The sequence below is a fragment of the Buteo buteo genome, chromosome 9, assembly GCF_964188355.1.
Source record: "Buteo buteo chromosome 9, bButBut1.hap1.1, whole genome shotgun sequence".
Lineage (NCBI taxonomy): Eukaryota > Metazoa > Chordata > Aves > Accipitriformes > Accipitridae > Buteo > Buteo buteo.
The window spans coordinates 2,748,718-2,773,647 of record NC_134179.1 but is presented as its reverse complement, the minus strand read 5'-3'; the positions used below and the strand labels follow the sequence as shown (position 1 = coordinate 2,773,647).

The 24,930-nt window shown below is 53.7% G+C and overlaps 1 protein-coding gene across 3 annotated transcripts; it reads left to right on the top strand.

The window, feature by feature from the left end:
* ST14 (ST14 transmembrane serine protease matriptase) lies at positions 1-22,964 on the top strand. 3 transcript variants are annotated; one of them, XM_075034887.1, is made up of 20 exons: positions 1-132; positions 633-800; positions 11,707-11,866; positions 12,102-12,229; positions 12,842-12,912; positions 13,385-13,545; positions 14,008-14,043; positions 14,407-14,644; positions 14,805-14,944; positions 15,387-15,484; positions 16,056-16,165; positions 17,140-17,270; positions 17,565-17,669; positions 18,653-18,760; positions 19,217-19,330; positions 19,528-19,656; positions 20,031-20,217; positions 20,417-20,691; positions 21,016-21,152; positions 21,709-22,964. In XM_075034887.1, the coding sequence occupies exons 3-20, from the start codon at positions 11,710-11,712 to the stop codon at positions 21,868-21,870; spliced, it is 2,487 nt and encodes an 828-aa protein (XP_074890988.1). In that variant the 5' UTR covers positions 1-132; positions 633-800; positions 11,707-11,709; the 3' UTR covers positions 21,871-22,964. The 3 variants fall into 3 exon arrangements, with proteins under 3 accessions (XP_074890988.1, XP_074890986.1, XP_074890987.1); XM_075034885.1 differs by lacking the exons at positions 1-132; positions 633-800 and adding an exon at positions 2,710-3,172; XM_075034886.1 differs by lacking the exons at positions 1-132; positions 633-800 and adding an exon at positions 7,218-7,626.
* The last annotated feature ends 1,966 nt before the right edge of the window (positions 22,965-24,930 follow it).

Genomic DNA, 24,930 nt, shown 5'->3' with positions numbered 1-24,930 from the left:
GTGTTCACCTTTGCTCTCCGGGGGCTGCCGGTTCAGCTGGAAACCGCAGGGCTTCTGGATGACGTTTTCCTCTCCTCCCACTGAATCAGCCTTTTATTTACTCTTTTGGAATGCAAAGTAACAGGACACCCTGTGAGTTTTATCTCTCTCCCAATCTTTTGTGTGGCTGTCGAAGTTGCCGGACCGGATTTGGAGCGTTTTAACTGCAGAGATGGGGTGGTTTCGGGGTTGTCTGGCAGGAATCTGGGTGGGAGGGCACTGTGGGTGAAATTTGAATTTAGGAGTCACACAGAGAACAGGATCCTTGGGACACACTGCAGGGAGGAAAACCCTTTGTCGCTGACCGTTTGAATCCGGCCCTTCGCTGCTGGGGCTGTGTGGATGGCCGGTGCTCCTTTGCGGGGCTAGAATTAGCTGGGAACTGCCTCCACCAGAAGACTTTTCCCCTGCAGGCAGCCTGCCTTCATTCCTTATGTAAGCAGCTACGGTTTTCCCTTCTTTCACGTGGATGGCATTCCCAGGCCTGGGAGTTGGTGCAGAAGGATCCTGCCTGTTCAGACAGCGTTTGCTGCATACAGTTCTGACAAAGACTTCAGCGGTGCCTAAAGCGAGGGCTCTCCTTCCTCCCAAAGGCGTCTTAAACCTCGCCATGCTGCTCTCATAATGCTGTTGTGGCCCCACTGATACGAAGGGACAACGTTAGGAGGAGGACGAGGAGGTGACAGCTTTTAGCGAACGAACTGGTGGCCTAAGTGGGAAGAAACAGAGGCTTTGCTGCTGGCAGCTGCTCTTGCACGTGGGTAAGTGGCTTGATCTTTCTGCTTTGGTTACATCTTTCTTCGTAGTGACTTGACTGGGCTCAGCATCCTTCAGCCAGCCTAGAGAGACACATGGAAGTGTCTTACCGCAAAAGCGTGTGGCAGGCTGCTTTATTCAGAACTGCCGCTTTGATGTTTTGGGACTGTACGGTGCCCAGAAGGAAGGGGCTCGCACCTACCGTGGTGACTTAAGCATTACTGCAACACAGCCACGAAATAAATCACTGTGCTTCAGCAGCGAAGAAACGGGAATCCTACCATTTAGGGCTCTAAACCAGCTGCCCCCCAGCTATATAATGTTTTATATTTAGCACACGTATTGCTTTCTTTTTTCCCCCCGGCGTGATTGCATCCTCTTGTTCAAAGAGCCGGCTGGGCTAATGAATTAGTTTGTAAAATGTGCGTGGCTTGAAGGACAGGAAACACTGAGCATTCACAGCTCTCTGTGAAACCAAGAGTCCTGGATCTTTGCAAGAGACACCTTAGGCCTCAAAGAGTGAGTCTGCATCTTGCCCTCATTAGCCACATCCTAGAGCACGGGTGTTTTGCCTGGCACCTGCCTGGAGGAGATGAGTTGATAGGCTGAAGAGGAGAAATTTGCAGAAACAAAAAGCAGTGGTTCAGCTCGGACTAGCTGCTTCGTACCTAAAATATGCTGTTTCACGGGGGTATTAAGTCAGGCTGGAGCACCTACAGTCAGCCAGGGAGGGAGTGGCTGTAAAACTAGAGCACTGGGCAGGGTTGGGCATCGCCTGGAGAACTGAGAGCAGCTCCTAACATCAGCCAGTGGGTGGGATTCTGGTAGCTGGTGGGGGAGCAGGGAAAGCAATTCCAGAAGTATTTCTGTAAAAGCACAGAAGTTACGTTATATTTTTCACCTAAAGAGAAAACGGCAGGATGAGAGACCTGACACTGTCTCTTTTTTTTTTTTTTTTTTTCCCCCTCCCCAAAAGAGACACCTGCAAAAGGGACGCAAAACTTGCGCTCTGCAGGAGACATTTTAGAGCAAGGGGGGAAACAAAGGTAACCCGCCAAGCATCTCCCTGTGGCGTGTGAATGAGTGGGCAACTCCTGCTACACCAGAACCAGTTTTCTGGGAAACTTAAATGTTCAGATGTGAAAAGAAATCAGTTTCAGGGCTAGATGCAATTGGTGGAAAGGAGTTCAGATTAGTGGTGGGATGGCCAGTTCAGCCTTCAGATACATTGACAGGCATACCACATGTTGGTACAGACTGTCACGTGTAAGACGGAGGAGGGAAGAACCTTTCCAAGAAAGGTGATGTTGGTCCAGCTATCTTTAATCTCGACTTACTCTTGAATGAGAGAAATCTAAATATTGGGCAGGGGGGGAGTCATCTTTCTGAGAAGGGGAAGATGCTGGAGTAAGACTATGTCAGGAATGCAGACTTCAGTGTTAAAAGCCCGCTTTCAAACCTGCATTAGAACATTCTGAGAACCCAGGGCTTTGCCGCTGATCTCTCCTTTTCTTCTCTGGGGGCACCGTTTAATATTCGACCATATAGTCACTGGGGAGATGTTGCTGGTATGTGAGCGACACTCATCAGTGCCAGCCAGATTTGGTTACACGTGCCATTTCTGCTGTACTGCTGTGTGGCTCATCATTTTGCGTCTGGTCTCATTCCTAAATAAGAGCTAGCTCATTCCTAAAGTGCTGTAGCGTAGCTGAGAGCAGGTTTCAGGCTGGGGTAAAGGGAATATTTTGCTTTGGCAGCTCCTCAGTGTACCAGGTATTTTTGGGAACAGCAGGCTTGTCCCAGGGGCTGAAGAGCCTGTGCATGCTGGAGAGCGTGCTCTTTGGCCCGGGGCTTCGTAGCATGATAGTTGTTGTCACCCGAGAAGGGGTAAGACCTTGGGTATATAAAGCTTTTCCCTAGAAACTGTTGTGTACACGAGTGCTAGCGAGCCCTCCTGCTGCCTGCAGGGTGGCTCGTGTTGGTAAAAGACAGATTTTTCTGATTTCATTTACTAAAGCAGAGCAGGCAGCGGAAGGGTCTCTTCGCATCACGCAGAGCTTGCGCGGGGCTTTTGGGCACAGCTTTTCGGGCACGAGGTTTTCCTTAATTTCCCCGCGGACGCTTGTGAAGCGGGGAGAGGCGGGAGCTGCAGCCTGAGACGGGAGCGTCGGGGGACCCGCGGGGTTTTTCCAGTTTCCCCGCACCTACCGGGAGCGTGGAGAGGAGGGGCTGGGCACCGTGCCGAGCCATGCCCTACCGTGGTGAGGCCAGGAGCGACCGCGCCATGGCGGCCTGAGCCGGCACGGCAGCCGCCCTCGCCATGGAGCGGGGCCCCGTGGCCGCCAGTGCCGGCATGAGGTACAGCGCCCAACCGCAGGTGAGAGCGGCACGCGGGGCGGGGGGCAGCGGGGCTCTCCCAAAAAACGGTCGGCTTTTTCGCCGAGCCGCCTCGTCCTCCGCTCGCTCCGGTTTCTTCGTCGGTCCGGACCGATGGGGGTGGCTCCGGATCCCGCGGGAAGCGGGGGAGCTCCCGCTCCCGCTCCGCCGTCGGGTAAGGTCAGGAGAACCCGTTTGGGGGACGCCGCCGAGCCCAGCGGAGCAGGAAAAGAAAAACCAGCTTTGGGAAGGTGGAAATCCCTGCCTGTCGCGATGCAGCGGTCTGCGCCGGTGTAGACCACGTCGATGTCAGCGCTGCCATCGCTCTGATGGTTTTGATTTCGGCTTAAGCTAGGCGCTGGGGATGTGAGTAAAGGTAAACTACGCGGAGGTGAACTGTTCGCAGCGCGTGGGTCCAGGTTGTTTAGCAACAGGTCTAACTAAACCTGTTCAAGCCGTCAGAAGGTCTGACTTTAACCGAGGGCTTTGCGGCTTCATTAATTAACCGATGCGTTATCAGTGTGCTTTGAAACTTGAGCGAGCTTAAGCCGTGGTCTCGGCTTTTTGTGTAGGTCTTCCCGGCTGAGGGTTGGGCAGGGACTGGTGTTTTTGGGTTGCACCTCCACAGCCTGTTCTGTGCCACAGAGCTGGTTCAAAACCGGGCTTCTAGGTTAAAGCTCGACAGCAGCGCTTTCCAGCTCGCCTGCAGGCTGTCTGGTGTCGGTCTCTGAGGCTTGGCGTTAGCGGTTGTTACCTGGCAGCGGCAAAGGAGCTAGCAGTTTTAGCACCGATCAGAAAGCTGGTCTACATCAAGAAAAAGTGTCCCTTGCCTCCAGCCCTGCTGTCCTGCGTGTGTCAGGGCCGCCGTGACTGCCAGGAGCCGGAGGGAGATGCTCTCGCTGATACCATTCAGCTCGAGCTCCTTGTTCCCTGGTCGGGTCGGGGTGACACCGTTGTGTGCAGCTTGATCTTCCCTGCCCGGCTTGTTCTCTTGGCAAAAGGTAGGTTTGTGCTCTGGTGTCTTTACGGCAGGGCTGAGTGCTCGAGTGAGTCCCTGGTGTGCCAGGTCCTTTCCCCTGGTTCTGGATCAGTTTTCCCCCTGCATCAGTTCAAGAGGAGCTGATCTGATCTTGGAGGACTTCCCCGAAGACGCTACCTTCCTTCCTGGCAGTAAACAGCCCGAGGAATTTGTCCCTTGTGGAACGACTGTCGTTGGACTTGGCTCCCTATAAATATGACAGCGGAGCAAACGTGAGTTGTTTTGCAATGACTGCATCTCCTCCTGCGGCGGCGAACGAGCTGCGGCAGCTCTTGGGCATGGCGAGGAGAAGCTACTCTTCTTCCTTGGAAAGGTGCAGAGCTTTTCTCTCGGGTAGTGGCTGGTGGGCGAGCGCTGCTCAGGCCAGTTTGGCTGCTGTTGGTGCCAAAGGCAAACAGGGATAAGGCAGGCGCGATGAGAAAAAGGCTGAGGCCGATCGAGAGCGTGCCAGACCTTTGCTCAGCAAACAAAAGATCAATTTGTAAAACCATTGAGGGAGCAGCGAGAGTGTTTTTGAGGGCCTGGCTGTGGGGAAGGTATCAGACCAAAGGTTGTCACCTTGCCCAGGGTAGAATATGCCGTTTCCATCCAAAGGCCGCCGGGGCTAGCCTGGCAAATAACGCACTGCGATATCCGGGCAATAGGCTGGGGCGGAGGAGGGAGCAACTAATAGGGATGGGTTTGCCAGACAAAAGGCTTTACCCAGTCGGAGCTACTGGCATTTTCCCTGCTGTTGGCTCCAAACATGCAAATGTCGTGGGCCAGATCCACCTCAAATCTCTAAGAGTCGGTGAAGAGCGTGGGCGAAATGTAACGATGAGCGTGGAGTGTTTCATCGAGGTCTGGAGTGCAGCTGGTTTTGTTAGGCTGCTGGAGGGCATTTTTGTTGTTCAGACAGTACTTTCTGTACCGGGAAAGACGTAAGAGTGTTTTAAATAAGCGATTTGCATCTGTGGCATGTTTCTCTTCTGGTCTTGGGACATAAGTGTGTTGTAGGGAGGAATTTCATGGCTCATAGCTACATGTATCAGGCCTGTAAGGCAGGTTTATTTCCCACTTCTCCCCAAGAATTGCTAAGTCTTACATGTAAAAGTCTCTCTGCTACAACAGAAACGCAATTAGAAGCGTGGTCGCTTTTTTTGAGCTGCTGTTTTGCATGACGCAGCTGCACTGATAAGCCTGGTGCGGGGCAGCAAGCCAAGCCTGTGCTGTCCTGTGCAAACATTAACTTTAGTTTCTTCTGTAATAAAGCTGAAGGAATTTGGTTTCTCATGTGACTCAGGATGGTCACAAGACAACTGAATGCTGTAGAGGATTGAGCTCAAAATTGGTATGTGAAATAGGTGTGTGTGACTTGTATCTTTCACTATTGCACTTGCCCTCTGTGCCTGGAAGGTAGACAATGTGGAGGACTCTGTCCTTTATTTCCTGCTCCATATTCCCTCGTTAGTTCTGATGTCATCATTTTATAGTATCATTGCCCTTAATAAGGAACTGAAGATGAAAAATAATACACTGGCAAAGTTTCTTCAGTGCTTTACTGCCCATACTGGGGCAACACAGCACAAATATGCCTTATGGAAACTTAGCTCTTAGGCGTGCTGTTTCCATGTATTTCTTCTCAAGAATGAGAAGAGAAGATTATTATCAAATCTCTTCCTGGAGGAGTGTCGGGGTTTGCAGCAAGAGTCGATGCAGGAACTGATCTCAAGACTTGTGTAGCTGTACTTGAGCTACTTGGGCAAAGCGAGTTGCACGCTGTGCACACTGTGTGTCAGCAGCTTTTTAGATCTTTTGTTTTTTTTTTCTTACGGGAAACAGGCTGTTTCCTCTTATGCCAGCGCCACAAAGCTGGTGTTAGCTTTCAGTATGATCTGGGAAACCTCAGGTTTTGAGAATAGAACTTTCTTGGCTCTTTCTGCACTGCACAAGCTCACCCCATTGATCTCAATGGCTGGGGTGTCCCCAGCTCTGAGCCCGGCTTGCTGGCGCTGTGCTGAGCTGGTTGGTGAGTCGATGGGTTTCGTTCCTCTCATTTCTCATGTGATATTTGTTTTAGTTTTTATTGAACGCCACCTGAGGCAGGTGTGGCTGGTAAAGGGGAGGTGGGAATTGCCTCTTGGATACACAGGCTGGTATTTGCAGGGTGCAATTACCCGGCAAGAGTCTAACCGCATCATCCGATGACTCTGCTTCATCTGAGACCTCCCCAGGCCGCCTTCAACTTTGCATTTTACGGGTTCCTTTTCTCGGCCGTGCCAGACAGCGGGTGTTTTGCAGTGAGGCTGCCTTGGTTGCACACTTGCTCTTACCTTCTGTGATCTGGACAACTTTAGGCCTGAGCAGCGCTGTGGCAGATGAGCTGAGTCTGGAACGTGACAAACATCAAGGGAAGCAGCTGAATCTTGTAGTTGCCTTGTGCTGGACAAACAAATTGACCAGCTGCAATAAGGGACAGGTGAAACTAATGGCCAGGAGCCCAGTCCTTCTGTGGGTCAGGGTCCAGTGAACCAGACGCAGACACTGAGTGAGAGATGGAGCACCTATTTTGGAGGAGAGGGGAGCGGCAAGGGCTTTTGGTGCCTGGGACACATCACACTCTCTTGCTGGAACCGCCAGACGAGCCAGAAATCAGCCTCTGTGGGAGATGCTGATCCCAGATGGACCCCGCTTTGTACGCATCTCAGAAATCTTCTTGCTGGAGAGCCATACTCTGTGGCACGTCCTAGCCTTTCTGTGACCCTCCTTTGCAGGAGGATCTCTCTGCTTTCTGGTAGGCATCTCCAGTCCAGAGTCGACTGTTGCAGTTCACCCAAGCCCCATATGCCTGCTGAATTTCCTGCTGACAGAGTTAGTCACTTCTGCATCTGGTTTGTCCAGTCTGGCAGAGTACGGTTCCTGTCTAAAAATACATTGTGCGGCTGGGTTATGGAGGAGGAGTGACAAGGTCTGCTTACGCACAGGACTTCTCTCTGAGCTCTCTGCACGGAGGAGTTGCGTGCAGCAGACCTCCAAGCGCTGTGTAAATCTGTCCGTGCGCGCTCCTTTTCCAAGTTTCGTCACAGAGTCGGTACTCCCGGGGAAACTGAGGCGTGGAAGAAATGGGGCAATGTCTTTCTGACCCTTTCACTTGATCGGCGTGTGGCTTTCCTGCCAGGGCACTGTGTGGCTGCAGCAGCCACGCCAGCCGGGCTGACGCTGCGACCAGAAACCTCCGGTCCTGCCGTGGGCAGCCCTACGGTGACGATGAGGAGGAGCAAGAGGAAGTAACTGAACCTGTGACTAAGGCGGAGAGAATATCAAGGAAGGTTTTCTCTTACTAATGTTTATTGGAGTAGTTTCCTCGAGAAGGGCGAGAGAGTCAGACCTTGAGTCACTTTGGGCTAGAGACGGTTTCTCAGGGAATCATGGACAAGGTGAGAGCAGGACGTGCATCCAGGTCCTCTCTGGTTTACATCTGCTGTCGCGATGGACTGTTCAGCACACGCGAGGGAAACGTGCAGCAGCTGTTAGCTGAAGGAGATCAAAACCGTAGTCGTCTTTTGCTTGATTTAACGATGATCTTTCGAGCCTGTCTTGCTTTTGATTCCATCTGGTTTCTGCCTAGCTTAGAGGATGGTGACCAGCACCACAGAGGAGGTATTTTTCCCTGCTGAGCAGGAGTGGCAGCAGGGAAGGGGATGTGCAGCACAGGGAACAAGCGGAGCGGAGGCTGAGCTGTGCTGTTTGGGCAGAGACGAGTCCGGTGCTAAGGTCAAATGGGTGCTTTTCGAGCTGAGTGTGGGCAGGAAAGATCCAGCCTCTTACTCAGAGGTCGGGACACGGAGCCTTGTCTGAAACCTTCCTGGCACGACCTGATTCAGCATTCCTGTAGTGCTTGGGGGATGCTTCAGATCCTTTGCCTTGTGTTGAGAAGAGAGTTGGCAGGAATCGCTTTTGCTTACCAGGCTGCGACATGCGACAGCTCTTCCAAGCCCCTTCGCACAGGTGTCAGAGTTGGCTGGGGAATATAATGGTGTACATAAGGTATGGGGATGAGGGAGGGTGAGATCTGGAATATAAAACAGAGGGCGGGGAGGCAAATCCCTTTGGATCCAGTCTCATATCTGCCTCTAATGACTGGGTAACTTCTGGCAAGTAACAGTGTCAGTGGCTGCTTATGTGCCTTGTACATGAGTAATAATAAAAATAACCTCCTAGGAGTCCCCACACTCCTTTAATTACTGTTGGTGCTGTGGGTGTCACTGCTCTCTCAGCTTTGGAGCAAGAACAAACTGACAAAGGTGTGCTGTAAACTCTCGCAGGTTTAAGATCTTCCATCCTTTTTTCCAAGAAGAGCAGAGAAATTGTCTAAAGAAATATCAGATGGCGAGTTTTCTTGCCTAACCCTTTGGTCACGCTGCAGCCGCAGGAGCGGCGTGTGTGTTTGTATGTGTTGGAGGCAGAGGGAAGCTGTGTTTTCCTTCTGATTTAATAACACTGACGAGTTGCTCCCATCTACGAGTTTTTCCTCTGCAAAGACACAACCTTTAGCTGGAAGAGGATGTTAAAATGCATGAGCCACAACGTTGTGCAGTCTGGCCTTGTACAGCAGTATATCCTGCTTGCAGCGGAGCCTTGCTTTTTTCTGGCAGTTTGATGAAACTGGATTTTGGGGAGTTTTGCAGAGGGCCAAAGGTACCCTCAGCCTAAGGGTATACTATTTGAAAATAGGTTTTTCATTACTCTCCCAGTAGCCAGAGGGGACCCGATTTCATTGTGCCGTTTTGCAGCTGCTACCACCCTGTAACATTACGCCTCTCGTACAAGAAGTGCGTGATCCCTCTTTCAGGGAAGAAATACGGTCTGGTTGAATTCAGCCTGCCAGGGGAGCGTGTTATTAAGGCCAAGATTTAACAGCTTGTGCCCCAAAATTGTTACTCAGAACACACAGAGATGCTATCTTCCCCCTGCGAGCTGTGGGCAGGCGGTTCTTCCTCGCTGACCCCAAGAAATCTGGGAAGGCTGCTGCTGTGCGAACAGATATATAATTTAAACCCCTGAGGTTGTTTTCTTGCCGCAGGCTCCTGCAGATGTTAGAAGAGAATTAAATACTTTTCTTCCTGCTAACAGCAGCAATGTATTGGGAGTCCTGGGAAAGCTTGGCGCTGCAAGCAGCCCCATGGTGGGGGAAGGGAGATGCTTGCAAGATTTGCGGCTGTTTTCTTCTCTTTACCTGGTTTGGGGGGATTTCTTGCACGATTTGGAAACTGATGGGAGCCAGATGGCTGTTTCGAAGATGGTGTGTCAAACTCCAGGCAATCTTGACTTTGATTGAAGAGTTTCTTGATTTAGGATGTCTGTATGTATTTAAGCTTTATTTTTGCGTGTCTTCTGTTTTGAAGTTTCTTTGGGTTACGTTTTCAAATTTTTCCCATATGATCACAGAAGCGAAACAAGAATCAGAGCATCCCCCCTGGGATTGTCCTCTGTGGTCCTGCTAGGTTTTTTGTTTCTTCTGGCAGTGGCTGGATGTTGGTGATAGAAACAGCCTGGCACCTCAGAGATGGTGTGCTTCATGTTGGTTTCTTTCTGCCCAGCCTTGGGTAGTAAATCTCAGAAATGAACGAAGGCTTCCTTGCCCATCCTGTAGTGGAGATCTGTCAAACGATAAACTCGGATTATTCTGAGAGCAGATGGTGTGAAAACTGGTAGGTTGCTCTGGTCTCGGTGGCCTTCTAGTAGGTGTTTGCAGAGGTTTAAACATAGAGTCCTTTACAAAAAAGGTAGGCTAAGGTGCCTGTCACGTCTCTTTCTTTTGTAAAGGGCCTCAGGCGAATACCACAGGGAGGAGAGGCTTTGGTGAGGTGTGGAGGGTGGGAGGAAAGGGCAGAGATGGGGTGAAGAAAAGGGCAAAAGGAGTGGAGGAATGGTGCAAGTGAGAGCTGGGCTTTCCTGCGGAGTGGGGCTTCGGAAAGATAAGGCGGTGAAGCCATTGCACCACAGGGAAGCGCAGTGAGGATCGCTCGTCGCCTGGGTCTGCAGGAGAGTGCAGAGGGCTCAGAGGTCCCTCTGTCGACACGATCCCCTTGGCTGGTTGTTTTTCCTGACTTTTAGGGGCTTGTGACGTTTGCATCAAATTAACCCGAGCCGTTAGTGTCTGTTTGTGTCAGCCCTGGGCTGAGAGAGGACAGGCAGCATCTGACCCAGCATCATGTTTGCGGGGATGACTTTTCCCCTTCCAGAGCGCAGGAATGCGTTTGAATGCAGGGAATTTGTGCTAGTCGGCACTTTGCGTTCTGGCATCCTTGCTGTCATCCGGAGCCCAGGAGACTGCCGGATGCCTGGTAAGGCTCGGGAGAGGGGAAAATGGGAAGGTGGTGACCAGAAAGGTGAGGCATCCTCATGGTTTGGGCATTTTGCAGCAGGCAGAGAGCCCTTCCTACCTGAGGGAAGCACAAGAAGAAAGCAGAAGATGCAGTCTGCCCTCCCAGCGTGCGTTAGCCAGCTCTGGGGAGGAGAAATGCTAAGGTAGTGGGTGCAGATCCGGGTCCCCAATGTCTGCCTGTACCGAGGATGCTCTGGGCTGCGTGGCGTCTTTCTGAAAACATCTGGGTCTGCAGCCGTTCTGATTTCCCCCCAAGGCTGGAGGTGCAGGTACACGAGCAGGGCAAGGATGGAGGGCAGGTAAGCCAAAGGCGCGAGAGAGTGAAACCGCGCGGCACCGAGGGTTTTGCGCTGCGACAGAGACCTTCCTCTTCATCACCTGGCCCAGCGTGGGGCGGTGATAGCAGTGAGAGCTGTGCGCTGTCGGTGTCGTTCCTCGTTCCCGGGCGGCTGCCGTTAGGACCTGCTCTTCATTAGCCAACTCGTCTTGTCCTGAGAGTCTGGCTGGTCGTGGGCTGCGGGGGATGTCTTGTGTCTTCATCTTAGTTTTTTTGGTTTATTTCTTTTAATCTGTATTTGCGCTGAATGGGAGATCCTAAGCAGAAATACGGGAGCGCTGTGTTGGCCCGGGAGACGTACAGAGAGTCCTGCAAAAGTAAGGGGAGGAAGTAGCTCGGTTTCTTCTTTTACAGGAATGCTATTTATAGCGTGCTGTGCCCCATGAGCTGCAGGTGACACACCTGCCACGTAGCGAGCGCGTTGTAGGGGTGAATTTTTGTCTGCGGTTTCATCTGCTGGCAGGCAGAGATCTTGGAGGTTGTGGGCTAGTGACCTACCGTGGTCATGGGGGGTGTGTGTGGACTCGCCCCTGAGTTTGCTTGAGCTGATAACCTTGTATTAGGCCCAATAAGGAGTTAGGTGTGTGCCGAAAAGCAAAGCAAAATCCTTCAGGGTTTGTCCTGCCGTGGGGTGGCTGTGGAGCCGCCGACACCGAGGCATGCCTCGTGCTCTCGGTGTTGAGGAGCTGCCGCGGACAGGTAGCTCTGCTCTAGACTGCTTTGTGGTTGGACCTCTCCAAACCAGGCTTTGGGATCAGCCTTTCGACCCTCCTGCCTTCTCTCCTCTCCTAGGACATGAACAACCTGGAGGAAGGCGTGGAGTTCCTCCCTGCCATGAACTCCAAGAAGATGGAGAAGCGCGGCCCAAAGCGGCGGGTGGTCATCACCGTAGTGGTCATTGTTTTCCTGCTCATCTCCCTTGTCACCGGCCTCCTGGTTTGGCACTTCAAATGTGAGTATGACGTCTGGCGGGCGGTGGCACGTAGGGTGATACCCTGGGGGCATGTGCGCGTGGAAAAGCTTCGTTATCCGCATTGCTCACATGTGCCCTCTCTAGCTCTGGGAAGGCTCCAGGAGTGGGGGGACACCATTTCCAATCCCCTGCCCCGATTGCTGTCACTGGGGACCTGCTGTGCCGCGGTCCCAGCCCTGACTGCCCTGTCTGACTCTGAACTGTTGCCTTCCAGACAGGAACGTGCCCGTCCGCAAGGTTTTCAATGGCCACTTGCGGGTTCTGAACTGGGACTTCCTTGACGCTTACGAGAACTCCAGCTCGCCGGACTTCATCATGCTGGCCAAGAAAGTGAGGAGCACGGTAAGAGGTTTCTTGCATTCCTCCTCCTGCAAGCAGGACTTTTTCCTCTTGCCCTGTGGCCATGGGGATCCTGCATGTAAGACTGCTTGGAGCTTTCTTGCTCCTCTCAGCTCTCCCTGCTCACCACGATGCACTGGGCTGGGTGTGAGGAGCCTGCCTTTAAGCTGGGTCTTGGCATCACGGCTCCAGCCCAGTGCCATGGCATCTCCCTGCCTCTGCAACTCAGCATGTGCCGTAGGAGGCTGCCTGGGCAAATCCCAGGGTCGGCAGGTCCCCAGTCAGGCCTGGGAGCTGAGGCAGGAGGGTGTCTGCCCTCCGTGCTGAAGCCGTGGCTGGTCTTGCCTTTCCCCTCAGACTCGGGTCTTCGTTGTGCTTCCCCCGGGGAAGAGCGGGGTGAGCTGAGTGAGAGCAGGCTGTGGTGTGCGGGTCTGGGCAATTCTGGGACTCTCAACTCTCCCTCTTCCTCTCTTTGGCCCCTGCAGATTCCTGCAGCCAGGGATGCTGGGTATGTGCCCTGATTTTCCGTAGCAGGCTTGAGGCTCTGTCTGTCTTTAGCCTTTCCCCCCCTCCTCACTTCTAGGTGTGCTGAACACCCTTCTTTAAACCTTTCAGGTGGAGGAGATCTACAGGAATCATGCAGATATTGGCCCTTACCACAAAGAGACAGTGATAACTGCGTTCAGGTGAGGGTTAGGTGCTGTCTGAGCCCTGTCTGGGAGCGGAGGAGGGTGATGCTGGGATGTCATGCAGCTGTACACCCTCGTTCCCAGGCTGCTGGGGATGGAGGCACCTCAGTAGTCACCCTGAGTGACACAGGAAAGGGTGGGCAGTGGAAAGCAACCTGAAAATGCGTATTGTTTTCTGCCAGTCCTCATCACTGTGTGCTGAGGGAGATGTCTTGGGAAAATCGAGGTATGGTGCAGTAGAGCCCTACGTACGGCAGTGGCTGGTGCCTGGCAGCTTTGAAAGGGACTCCCTGGGCTGGCAGGGGTCTTTGCTGGGCACAGTTTGCTTAACTTGTCATTAAGACTCTCCCTTCCCTGTGGCCGTCCTCCAAAAATAGCTCATCAAGTAGCCTGGCCCCTTCTTCTACTGCTACTTGAGCCCTCCTGCGTCTGTCCTTGCCCTCACCCCGTAACCGCCCTTCCCCTGCAGCGAAGGCAGCGTCATTGCCTACTACTGGTCAGAGTTCCATGTCCCCAAGTACCGGGAGGAGAGTCTGGACAGGGCGATGGCGGACAAGCAGAGCCTGGTCCAGAGGTGGAACCCCCGCCTGCGAAACCCCATGCTGAAGGTGGAGTCGGTCGTCGCTTTCCGTGAGTGCTGGCTCCGCCATCCCTGGGCCTCTGCGTGGGATGGGGGGGGACACATTTCACTGGAGGGTTAAGCTGCCGGTCGCAGCCCTCCCTTGGGTGCCTTTGGCAGTGGGGACCGCTCTAAGGGTGAGTGTAAGGACCCGGCTTTCACAGCGCTGCTTTGATGGGCCGTGCGGGTGGGGGGAAGCTGCATGGACCCACTCCCTTTCGCTCAAACGCTCCGTGTTCTCCTCTGAGCCCATCTGCAGAGGGACGGGGAGGAATCCTCCCTCCTGCAGAGGAAGAGCTTGATCACTTGGCTCCCCAGAGCCCAGGCAGGAGCAGCCTCCCCCCTGCCCAGCTTGCAGGGCGAGACCCCACCAGCGAGGCCAAATCAATGCGGGTCCCAGGGACGTCTTCAGCTTTGCACCCAGGGACTTTCCACAGCCTGAAGGATGACAACACCTCTGTTTTTTCCTGCAGCCGTTGACCCCAGCATAGCTTACTCCGCTCGGGACAGTAAGTACAGTTGTTCTTCAGTCTCGTAATGGCCTCTTTGGGGTCGTGATTTCCCTCGCGGGATGGGGAAGGGCCTGAAGAGAGGTGCTCTGCGTGCAAGGCGGACCTCTGTATGCTGCTTGGAGCTGGTTTGGGGTCAGCCAGATCGTGGCACAGGCCTTGCCGTTATTTAGCAGTAGCGGGTGTCCCTGGCTGTCCTTCCCCGGTACCTCGCTTTGCAGGTGGATGTTGATAAGCAAGGGTGCTCCCTGCAAGAGGCATCTGCCCGGGGATGACCTGCAGTGCCGCGCTCTGCATCTCGGGGAAAGGCAGGGCAGAATGTCCTCGTTTGCCTTGTTAACTCTTCCCTGCTCTCCTGGGCAGAGAGCTGCGTGTTTGCCCTCCACGCCAAGGAAGGGGAGATCACCACTTTCACCACGCCGGGCTTCCCCAACAGCCCGTACCCCAACAACGCGCTCTGCTACTGGGCGCTGAGGGCGGACGCCAACTCCATCATCAGCCTGACCTTCAAGACGCTGGAGCTGGAGCAGTGCACGGATGACAGTGACTACATCAAGGTGTATAACTCTCTGAGCCCCGTGGAGCCCCATGCTTTGGTCAGGTGAGTGTCCCCGTTAAGTGTCTGTATGGCACCGAGGTGGCAGGGTGACACTGAGAAGTCCTGCTGGTAACCGAGCTCCTGTCCCTGCTCAGAGGTGACCTGTGCTGCTTGAGGCTCTCTGCGCAGCTATGTCGAACAGATTTTGTCCTTTACTTCCTAGGCTCTGTGGGAATTACGCCCCGTCCTACAACCTGACCTTCCTCTCCTCCCAGAACGTTATGCTCGTCACGTTGGTTACCAACAAGGAGGGGAGATTCCCCGGCTTTAAGGCTGAGTTCTTCCAGCTTCCGAAGATGAAAGGTGAGCAGAGGTCTTGGCCCAGTTCCCCCCCACCTCTCCCTGCCGTGGGCAACTGAAGAGGGAGGCGCAGCTGTGGCTGTGGTCAGTTTGCCAGGGATGTTGCCAGGGCCGGGAGACCTGGAAGCAGGTCACATCTTGGCTCTTGGAGCTTGCCTTGCCCACGGTGCTCTTGGCTGCTGTAATGATGTCCCCCGAGGAGGGCAAAATAAGAATTATGTTGGATTAGACATGCAGATTGATGTATGCAGGAAGCACCTAATTGATCTCCTGGGTTCTCTCCAAGCCTTGGAGCAGAGCTGCTCCCTCCAGAGATCGACTTAACCTTGTTAGAGGCTGTTGCATCTGCCTCCCTTCCTGCCTTGGGTGATAGCCAGCTAAGGGTTGGGACAACCACGTCTCTTTGAATCTCTAACCTGTTTTCACCTTCCCGCTTATCTTCTAGTCTGCGGTGGGACTCTGAAAGGAGAGAGTGGCACCTTCACGACTCCCTATTACCCGGCACACTACCCCCCAGCCACGGACTGTGTCTGGAACATAGAGGTAAGACGGGGTCCTCTCTTTGCCTTAATGAGTCTGTCAAATGAGCTTGGTTATGCAGGACACCACGCAACTGAGCTCGCAGCAGATGCTGCCTGGAGACTTAGAGTCTGACATGACTGGAGGGAGGCTTCAGGAGCTGGTACCAAAGGCAGAAGAGGTTGCGAGAGGCCTCAACCCCGTATGACGCCTACTGTAGCCCCCAATAACTAGCTTTACACAAGAAGCACTAGAGTACCTGGGCTTTGGGACAGGCCAGTCGCTTGCTTGCAAAACTGCTGGTGGGGGAAACGTTCTGCCCTGGGAAAACAGGCAGTGTTGATAGAGGGCTGGCTTCAACCCCCGGTCTGTGTGTGCTTGTTTGATCTGGGATTCTGGGGTCAGCAAGCCAAGCAACTGTCTAACTGACAGTGTGAACCATAGTGGCTTTTCAGGAAGGTGTTTCTTTTTTTGCTGGGCTTCTTCCCTTTTCAGTTACCTTCTCTCCTCCCCTCAAACCCCTTTCCCACAAAAGTTATTCCTGTTTTCTGTGCTCCAGAAAACAACATGCCGCTGACTCTGCTTCCTTTTGCAGGTTCCCTCTAAAAAGAACGTGAAGGTGCGTTTCAACATGTTCTTTGTGCTGGAGCCCGGGATCCCCGTCAGCTCCTGCACCAAGGACTACGTGCAGATCAACACCACGAAGTAGGTGTCAGGCGCTCTCTGACCCGTGGCTTTGGCCCTCCGAGCAGAGGGGCTGCGTTTAGTTATGTGGCACCTTGTGCTTCCCTTAAAATTGCTGTGGGAACAAGTGTGCTGGTGCTTTTTGGGATACGACGAGGCAGGAGGGTGCTTGGGTTTGACCCGCTGTCGTAGCTCGATGGCCTGTGGTGAGAGGGGAGCCGCACGCTTGGTTCTGGGGATTAGACCCTGGGTGTGTTGCATGCTGCAGCTGAATCCCCCCCAAATGCTGTGGAACATCGCGTCACATGCCTCGCGTGCAGAAAGGCAGAAACATCTGGCGCGGTTTTGCTTGAATGAGCAAATCTCCATTGTGAGGGTAATTGCGTTGTGTTCTGTGATGCATTTACTGTTACATTTACTGTTTGCTATTACACAACCTAACGTAAGCTGGGCCAAAAAGACAACTTGGTACTGCATAGGGGAAGCGAGCAGTGTTCTTTCGCAACATCTTGGGCAAGGGAGCTGACCCTTCCTCAAGGGGAGAGGGTTTCAAAGTCAGAACCTGCATCTGTGGCCCTGGCTAGTTCCTGCAGTGGTGCTTGTGTAAGTGATTCCTACCGACCTGTGGTGGGATGGGATCCTGCGGCTTTAGAGGCTCCACAGATCCAGAGACACGGTGAATCTGAGATCGGAGACATCGCTCCGTCAGGCAGGGATTTGGATGAACTCGCTCCCGGTCGTTTCTAAGGTCACAACTTGGTGTTTGCAACTGGTCCAAACCTTCTGCTGGCGGCCGCAGTGTTCGGCTCCTGCGTGTGGACCTTGAGGTCCAGCAGCTCATGCTGGAATCAGACCTGCTCTCTGTTCTCCTGCCCCTTTAGCTCTCTGGGTGTACGAAGTGACCCTTCGTGCTGACGGGGAGTTCAGGGATGGAAGAAGGTTTGCTCACTGCTGATCTACAACACTTCATTCACCTTTGCTTTCTCTCACTGCAGGTACTGTGGGGAGCGTCCCCAGTTTGTGGTGGCCAGTACTAATAACAAAATAGAGGTCCGGTTCCACTCAGACCAGTCCTACACGGACACTGGCTTCTCGGCTGAGTACCTGTCCTACGACTCCAGCGATCGTGAGTTGAAGCCCTGAGGCTGGGGGGGGAACTGATTTGCCTGAGGTCTGGAGGCTGTCCCTCCTCTGCGCTTACGCTGCCCTGTAAATTGGGAAGCGTACTTTTCCAGGGGGATTGGAGCGCATCTTTCTTTCCTGCAAACCTCCTTGTATTCCTGCTCTGTTCTGAGGAAAAGGTGTTTTTAATGCTGGATGCTGTAAGCAGGCACAGGGAACGTTGTGTGCTTTGGGGAAGGGACGTAGCGAGGATGGCTGCAAGGCTCACGTGTTGTTTTATCCCTTTCTCCCCTCTCAGCCTGCCCTGGCAAGTTTACCTGCAACACTGGCCGCTGCATTGACAGAAGCATGCGCTGCGATGGGTGGCTGGACTGCGTAGACGGCAGCGATGAGAGATCCTGCAGTGAGTCTGTCCTTTGCTTCTTTTAGCTTGTCACGGGAAGGGCCACGCCGCCCCGGGGTGGCTGCAGGTATTTGCTCTGGGCTTGTTCTGGGTAACATTGCCTTAGCGCTGAGGCTTTGCAGAGCAGCTCACCTCGCTCGCTAGCACCAGTGCTGCCTCACTCCTCCGGGCTGGAGTGAGAGGCACTTGGTGCGGGGATGGATTTGGGATCCTCTCCCAGCGTAGGAGCCGTGGGTTCCTGCTAACCGAGGTGTCTTCCAGTGGGATCTCCCTCCCTTTCCAGTCCCTCCCAGCTGGGAATGTGTTTTTCTGTGTAATCCTCCTGGCTGTTGTGGGTTTGGCTGAGCTGGGTGGTATAAAGGGAGGCATTTTGTAACCGAACTGGGCAGGTATTGCAGAGCACATCTGGAAAACCCGTGTGATACACGGGAGCTGTTTCTTTGTGCAAGAAGTTTTCCTCTTGGATTAGCAGAGCTATCCTATAGATAACATTATTGTCCAGGGTCTGCAGTTAATTAGAGGGGACGGGATCCCCTGGTTTGGGGGGTAAGGGGCTGTTTCCTGAGGAAGAGCGCGCTGCTGGCCTGGTTGCCAGCACCGTGATCCGGGTACCTCAGGTCCTTTCCCACTGGTTGTAGCAATCGCTTTGCTTGAGTTGTTGCCTCTGGCTGTCCTGCTGCTGTAACGTCGGCTTCAGCCTTAACTGCCTAAGACATTACAGCTCTCCGAATAGTTTTGTTCTCCAGAACAGCAGAAATACTGTGCTATAGCCTAAGCGCGTTATGTGTTTATGTGAGCGTGCGTGGCCCGAAGCTGTCGCGGCGTTTTCTGGTGCGCTTGTTCCCATGTGCTTGCACACCTGCTGCGAGAGCCGCCCAGGTTTTCCCGTGATGCCGCGGTAGATGAGATGGTGGATGGGTCGCTGGTGACTCCGCAGATGCCTTTGCAGATCTCTCCCCTGATTTCTCGCTCTCCCTTTTCAGCCTGTACCGACCAGCAGTTCAGGTGCCAGAACGGCTGGTGCAAGCCCAAGTTCTGGGTCTGCGACAACGTGAACGACTGCGGCGACAACAGCGACGAGCTGCAGTGCAGTAAGTAACTCACCCCGCGGGCAGAAAGGGCTGAGGGCTTGAGCAAGGTGAGGAGGGTGATGGAGGCTTACGGTGCGGAGGAAGGCAAGTACCAGGCTGGAAATGAGCAAGCAAGAAACCCTAAATTACCAGCCTGCCGCAGGGCACGGCGAGGCCTTGCCTGGTGCAGCTTCCTCAAGCCCGCACAGGAGCCCTGAGCGAGAGCTTGGAGGAGAGAAACGAGGATGAGCAGAGGTGTAGGGAACGCCGGCTTTTGGGGAAGAAGGGGCTGCATAAATCGGCAGTGGTGTGCAGTTTAGAGAAGAAGACATTGGGGATGCAGGAAACAGGCATTTGTATGTTGTAGCTGCAGAGGCTTTACATGTCTCGGGGCGAAGGGAGATGGACACGGCCGTGTGTTGGGGGTACTGTTAGGATTTGTGCCCTGCCGTCTCTCAGGAGCTGCTCTTTCCCCAGGCTGTGCAGCTGACAGCTTCAAGTGCAACAACGGGAAGTGCATCCCTGACACACGCAAGTGTGACGGCAAGGACGACTGCGGGGACGGGAGCGATGAGGGCAGCTGCAGCAACGGTGAGGGTGGGCTGCGGAGGGGACCTCCCCTCAAACGCAGCCTCTTAACGGATTTCTTCGTGGCCGGGCATCCTGGCGTGCATGTTTTCACGGGGTGGCAATGTCCTTCGGGATGGGCAGAAGAGGTGAAGGGCTCCTAAACGATGTGACCTCCCCCAGAACCGGGGCTAACCCCCCTCCCTTCATCCTGCCCGCAGCGGTCCACACAGCAGTCCCCTGCAAGGAATACACGTACAAGTGCCGCAGCGGGCGCTGCATCAGCAAACAGAACCCGGAGTGTGACGGGGAGCGGGACTGCGAAGACAATTCTGACGAGGAGAACTGCAGTGAGTACCCCGGGGAAGGGGGGACACGGGTTTCTTGGCTGGGCCCCTTACAGAAACGCTTAAGTGTGGCAGAGAGCGCCCCTGGGTTTTTCTTGATCTGAAAATAGCCAAGCCGTGTTCTTCAGCAGTTTGCGGAGCGTCTGTGTCGTTCAGGAGGGCTTACACAGATAATATAGGGATTTGCCTGCACGTTTGTTGACTTGGCCAGTAAATATTTTAGCAAATTTAGCATTTGTGCTCCCGTGCTGATGGCATCAGCCATCCCTGCCGTGGGTGACGGGGCACTCGTGCTGTAGTAGATATCCCAGAGGAACAAAGGGGAGGCGTTGAATGGGAAAAGGAGTAACCAAGTGTCCCTTCTTCCCCACCCCCAGACTGCGGGATCCGCTCCTACGTGAGGAAGTCGCGGATCGTCGGCGGGCAGAACTCAGATGTGGGAGAATGGCCGTGGCAGGTCAGCCTCCACGTCAAGGGCCAGGGCCACATCTGCGGGGCCTCGCTGGTCTCGGAGACCTGGCTGGTGTCGGCCGCGCATTGCTTCCTGCAGCTCCAGGGCATCAGGTAGGTGGGAGCCGGATCGGGGACCGCCTGCCATAGGCAGGACCCCCTGATGGTCGCACTTCCATCTTCAGGCATTTGTCTGAATCGGAAAAAAAACATTTTTACGGGCATTTCTCAAGGAAACTGTTTAAGATGATAGCGAGATACGGCATCCGTGAGATGGGGCCTCACTCTGCCCTGCATTTCGTGACCCGTGCAGGTACTCAGACCCCAGCCTGTGGACAGCCTACCTGGGCCTGACCAACCAAGGCAACCGCAACGGAGCCAACGTGCAAACACGGAAAATCAAGCGCATCATCTCCCACCCCTTCTTCAATGACTACACCTACGACTACGACATCGCCGTGGTGGAGCTGCAGAGCCCCGTCACCTTCTCCTCCGTCGTCCAGCCCATCTGCCTGCCCGACGCCACCCACAGCTTCCCCGTGGGCAAGGACCTGTGGGTCACTGGGTGGGGAGCGACCGTGGAAGGCGGTGAGCGCTGGCGTCACCTCGCCAATTTGGGGCTGCGTGGACGGATTTTTTGCGCGTGGCTTTAGGGAAAAGGGGGGCTGCCTGGATGCAATTTAAATGTATTAGCTTGCCTCGAGACTGGAATCAAATGAGATTCTCTTGGGAGCGCACAAAGTTAATGTCTTGGTCCTGCTGGAAAAGGGGTATTAGGAAAAAAAAAGCGGGTTGTTGCAACGGGCAATCAGTCGGTCGTTCAGAGCCCGAACAAAGCACGCAGGGGAGGGAAACGCTGCTCAAAAACGCCGCACGTTTTCACTTACGCTGCTCTTCCTTCCCTCGTCACAGGCAGCGGAGCCTCCATCTTACAGAAAGCAGAAATCCGGCTCATCAACCAGAGTGTGTGCAACGAGCTGCTGACCGACCAGCTGACGCCGCGCATGATGTGCGTGGGGATCCTGACGGGCGGCGTGGACGCCTGCCAGGTAGGCCAGCGGTGCGGCAGCACTCGGGTTTGTTGCTGTGAGGAGGAGCCTTAGTTCATTAGGAAGATGGGCTGTTTGCTCAGCTCTCTTTATTCTGGCACTTCCACTCACATTACCACATGTAATATACAACAAAGTTATGTGGATCATCCCTGATTCAGACAATGGACAAATTGGAGTGGGCATGAGCAGCAAATTGTGTCAATGCATGACTTAGTCTCAAAAATGTCTCACCAGGTGGGAGAACAATGTGACCACACTCTTGTTTATTACTGAGAGCCTTAGTTAGCAAGACAGGCCCCTTGTTTAGCTCTTTATTCTGGCATTGTGACTCTTTTTGCCATACTTGAAATATTTATATTTACAGATATATGTACAGGTTTTTTTCTGGATTCAGGGAATGGCCGGGAACTTGTACAGACAGCTGACTTAGTCTCACAAACTGTTCTTTGGAGTTACTGGTTGTTTCTTGCTCAGTTTTTGTGATTTACTTTAATACTTTGCATTAGGACAAGGTACTGGGTTGGTGCTTATGCTGCTGTTTGTATCTGTGCAGGGAGACTCCGGGGGTCCCCTGGTCAGCGTGGAGCCCAGCAATCGGATGTTCCTGGCCGGTGTAGTGAGCTGGGGTGACGGCTGCGCACAGAGAAACAAGCCTGGAGTCTACAGCCGGCTCACGAGCCTGCGAGACTGGATCAAAGAGCAGACAGGCCTTTAGGGACACGCTCATCCCTGCGTGGAGATGGACAGCTCTTGTACATCGCCGGCTGGAGACACTGGGTATTGTCATTTCCTCCAGGCAGGGCACAGCTTCTACTGTGAACTTCAACCCTCCCTCTACCTCGCTGCAAGCACCTGGGACTCTGTGTGTGTGTACCGAACAGCCAGAGCTGATGGTTCCAGTCAGCCCTTTGTATTCCCACCTCAGACATCAATGTTAGGAGTAAGAAATTTCCTTTTGGGGTAAGCTAGCACAGCTCCCATTCAAGATGCATATAAAAAACAAATTAAAAAAAAAAAAAAAAATTAAAAAAAAAAAAAGAAAAAACGACAAACACTGTGTGTTTAGAGGCAAACTTTATTGGGACAGGTTCAAAAACAAGCTTTCAGAATATATTCTATCTCCTTCGTTTGTTTTCAAACTGCCATCCGCACCCCTTTCTCTGGTCTTCAGTCATGGGGGGGGGGGGGGAAGAAGTTCTTACCTTGGTTTGGGGGGGAGCCCCTTTGGGATCCCTCCCCTGGTGTTATCCCATGCCGTGGTCTCCTCCTTCCGTCCTCTGCTCGTGCCGAGCCCAGAGCTGCGCCACTGAAAGAGAGAAGTTTGGCTGAAACATGTTGTCGCTCCCCCTGCCCCGAGGGAAGCAGCACCCAGGGCTGCTGGCACCAACTGTCATCCACCCACCTGAGAGACCTGGGCCCATTGGCATCACCACCATGTGCCTTAACAAACACTACGCTGCAGTTTAGCCAACACATCTTCGTCTGAGCTCCAGCTGCTTGGAGTTAGGCTGCACTCCGTGCTTTCCCCTTCCTCGCTGTGACGAACAGAAGGGCTGCAATGATTGCGTTCCTGGAGCTTGTCCCCTGTAACAACGATGTGGGTTAGCTGTACCAGACACTTAGACCTATCTTAATTTTGTAAAGGAAAATGGAACAATGTGACTTGTGAATGTGCTGATTTGATTTCTTTTTGGTGTGTAGCCTGTTCCTTGCCCTAAAAGAGCACACTCCAATTGAGTTTTAGTTAGCCCCCTCCTTACCTGTAAATATTTTGTAAAACTCTATATGAAGTGGAGATGCTCTAATAAACTGGGATATTTTCTAATACTCTGGCTGCGTGGTTCTTCATGAGTGTCTGTGCGAGTGTTCCTGACCTAGGAAACCAGCAGCACAGATCCCCAGTGCTAAGCAGGGAGCCGAGCTTCTCCAGGTAAAACACTTCAACCCTCAGCAGCTCCACCGTGCTGTTGTGGGCACCCTTAAGAAAACAGCAAGGCTATGGTGCTTCCAGAGTCCAGGGAGATCCAGGACTGAAGCTGAGCATCACACTAAGCAGTTCTTGAGGCAGCTTCCCACCGGGAAACCTGCAGGAGTCATCCCCACCGCCCAGCAGACTCACCCGCTACATTGGCAGGAGAGGAGGAGCTGGAGCTGGAGCTGGTGCTGGCCACCACACTGCTCTGCTTTCCGTGCACTCATGTGCGCCGATTCCCTCCAAGGGCAGGGAAACAGGCCCTAGGGGAAGAAAAAGCAGGAGGGGAAAAAATCCAAATCATTCCCAGCATCCAAACAAAGTCCAGCCTGGACAGGTGGTGCGGCTGGTTTTGTGCAGCACACAGCTGCTCTGTTCCTGCCAGCTTCTTTCTGCTAGAGACAGGAGGTTTTTAATTGCTTTGCAATCTCACCCCTGACATTTGAGGTAGCAATGGCTGGCGAGCTGGCACAGTACCCAGGGCACACCAGAAGCTGGGCTGCGAGGGCACACCAGAAGCTGGGCTGCGAGGGCTCACAGGAGGGTAGTCTATGCCGCCGATCTCTCTACAGAGAAACAGAGTTAAGGAACATTTTTATACCTGTGCTTACACAAGGCTGCAGCAACATAAGAAGAAGTGTTGGCTGTGGTCGCTCGCTGCCCCCGATCCCCGACACTGGTACGTGGGTGGACGGACCCACAGCAGCTGCCGGGGCGACCCCGGAGCCGCAGCTCTCTGCTCTGGCAGAGTTCTCAGCCCTGCTTTGGGGAGAGAAACGCTTGTTTTGGTACAGTCCATTTGCAGGATGGCCTGGTAAAGGGCACTTCTACCTCATAGCACTTCAGTGCTAGGAGCTGGCTGGCTGCAGCCTGGGGGCCACCGAATCTGCTCTCCGACCCACAGGTTGGGCACTTCCAGAGCTGAAGGAAAACACCTCTGGCTAAGGCACACCGCAGACTGCATGTGAACAGCAAGATATCGGGCACGCTGTGTGGACTAGTAGTTTGCCACAGAGGTGAGTTCATCCCTAAATTCCTGCAGACAACAGGGAGGTAGTGCTGGACACTGACCGGGACTCACCAGCCACACGTTGTCCAGAGCCAGGGGTCGTGCAGGGCGTCTCTCTCTCTCACACGAAGAAGATAAGCAGCCGTCTGCAGCGCTGAGCGATCTAAACGAATGAAAGCACAAATGGTTTGATTCCACAGGGTCCCTGTTTGCCGTTGGCCTCCCCGGACACATGCCCCACAAAAGATTTCCCTAAGCTTGAGGGTTTATAGATGATATCCGGGAGATGCCTGGGCTAACAGGGTGCCTGACTGAGGCACGGCCATCCACGGCACTACAGTCCTAAATCCTGGATGCTGCAAAGTCCCACACCCCTGCCCTGGCCTCCTCAATTCAGCCAAAATTCTCATCCTCAGCCTGGAGTGAAGGGGACTTGCAGGCTGCCACGCCAGCCACGCCAGCCACCCCATCTCGTGGCAGATTTGGGAACACCAGTTCTTCCATATAGGACTCCAGGACCTGTGCACCCCACTCACCACAGCATCGCTAGCGAAATAGCACAGCCAGCCTCATCCAGCTCTCCTCCTGGGGATACAAGGTTTTCCCTCAGCCAACCACACAGGAGGTCTATCCCATCTTCTCCCCACATTGTCTTACTGGCGAAGGTCCCAGGATCATGCTCACCCCTGAATTTTCTGCAGCTGTGCCTGCTCCCCACCACGCCGTGGGGCATTTCATCAGATCAGTTACAGAACAGTCCTGCCTGGACTGGGCACAAAAGGAGTAAACCAGCT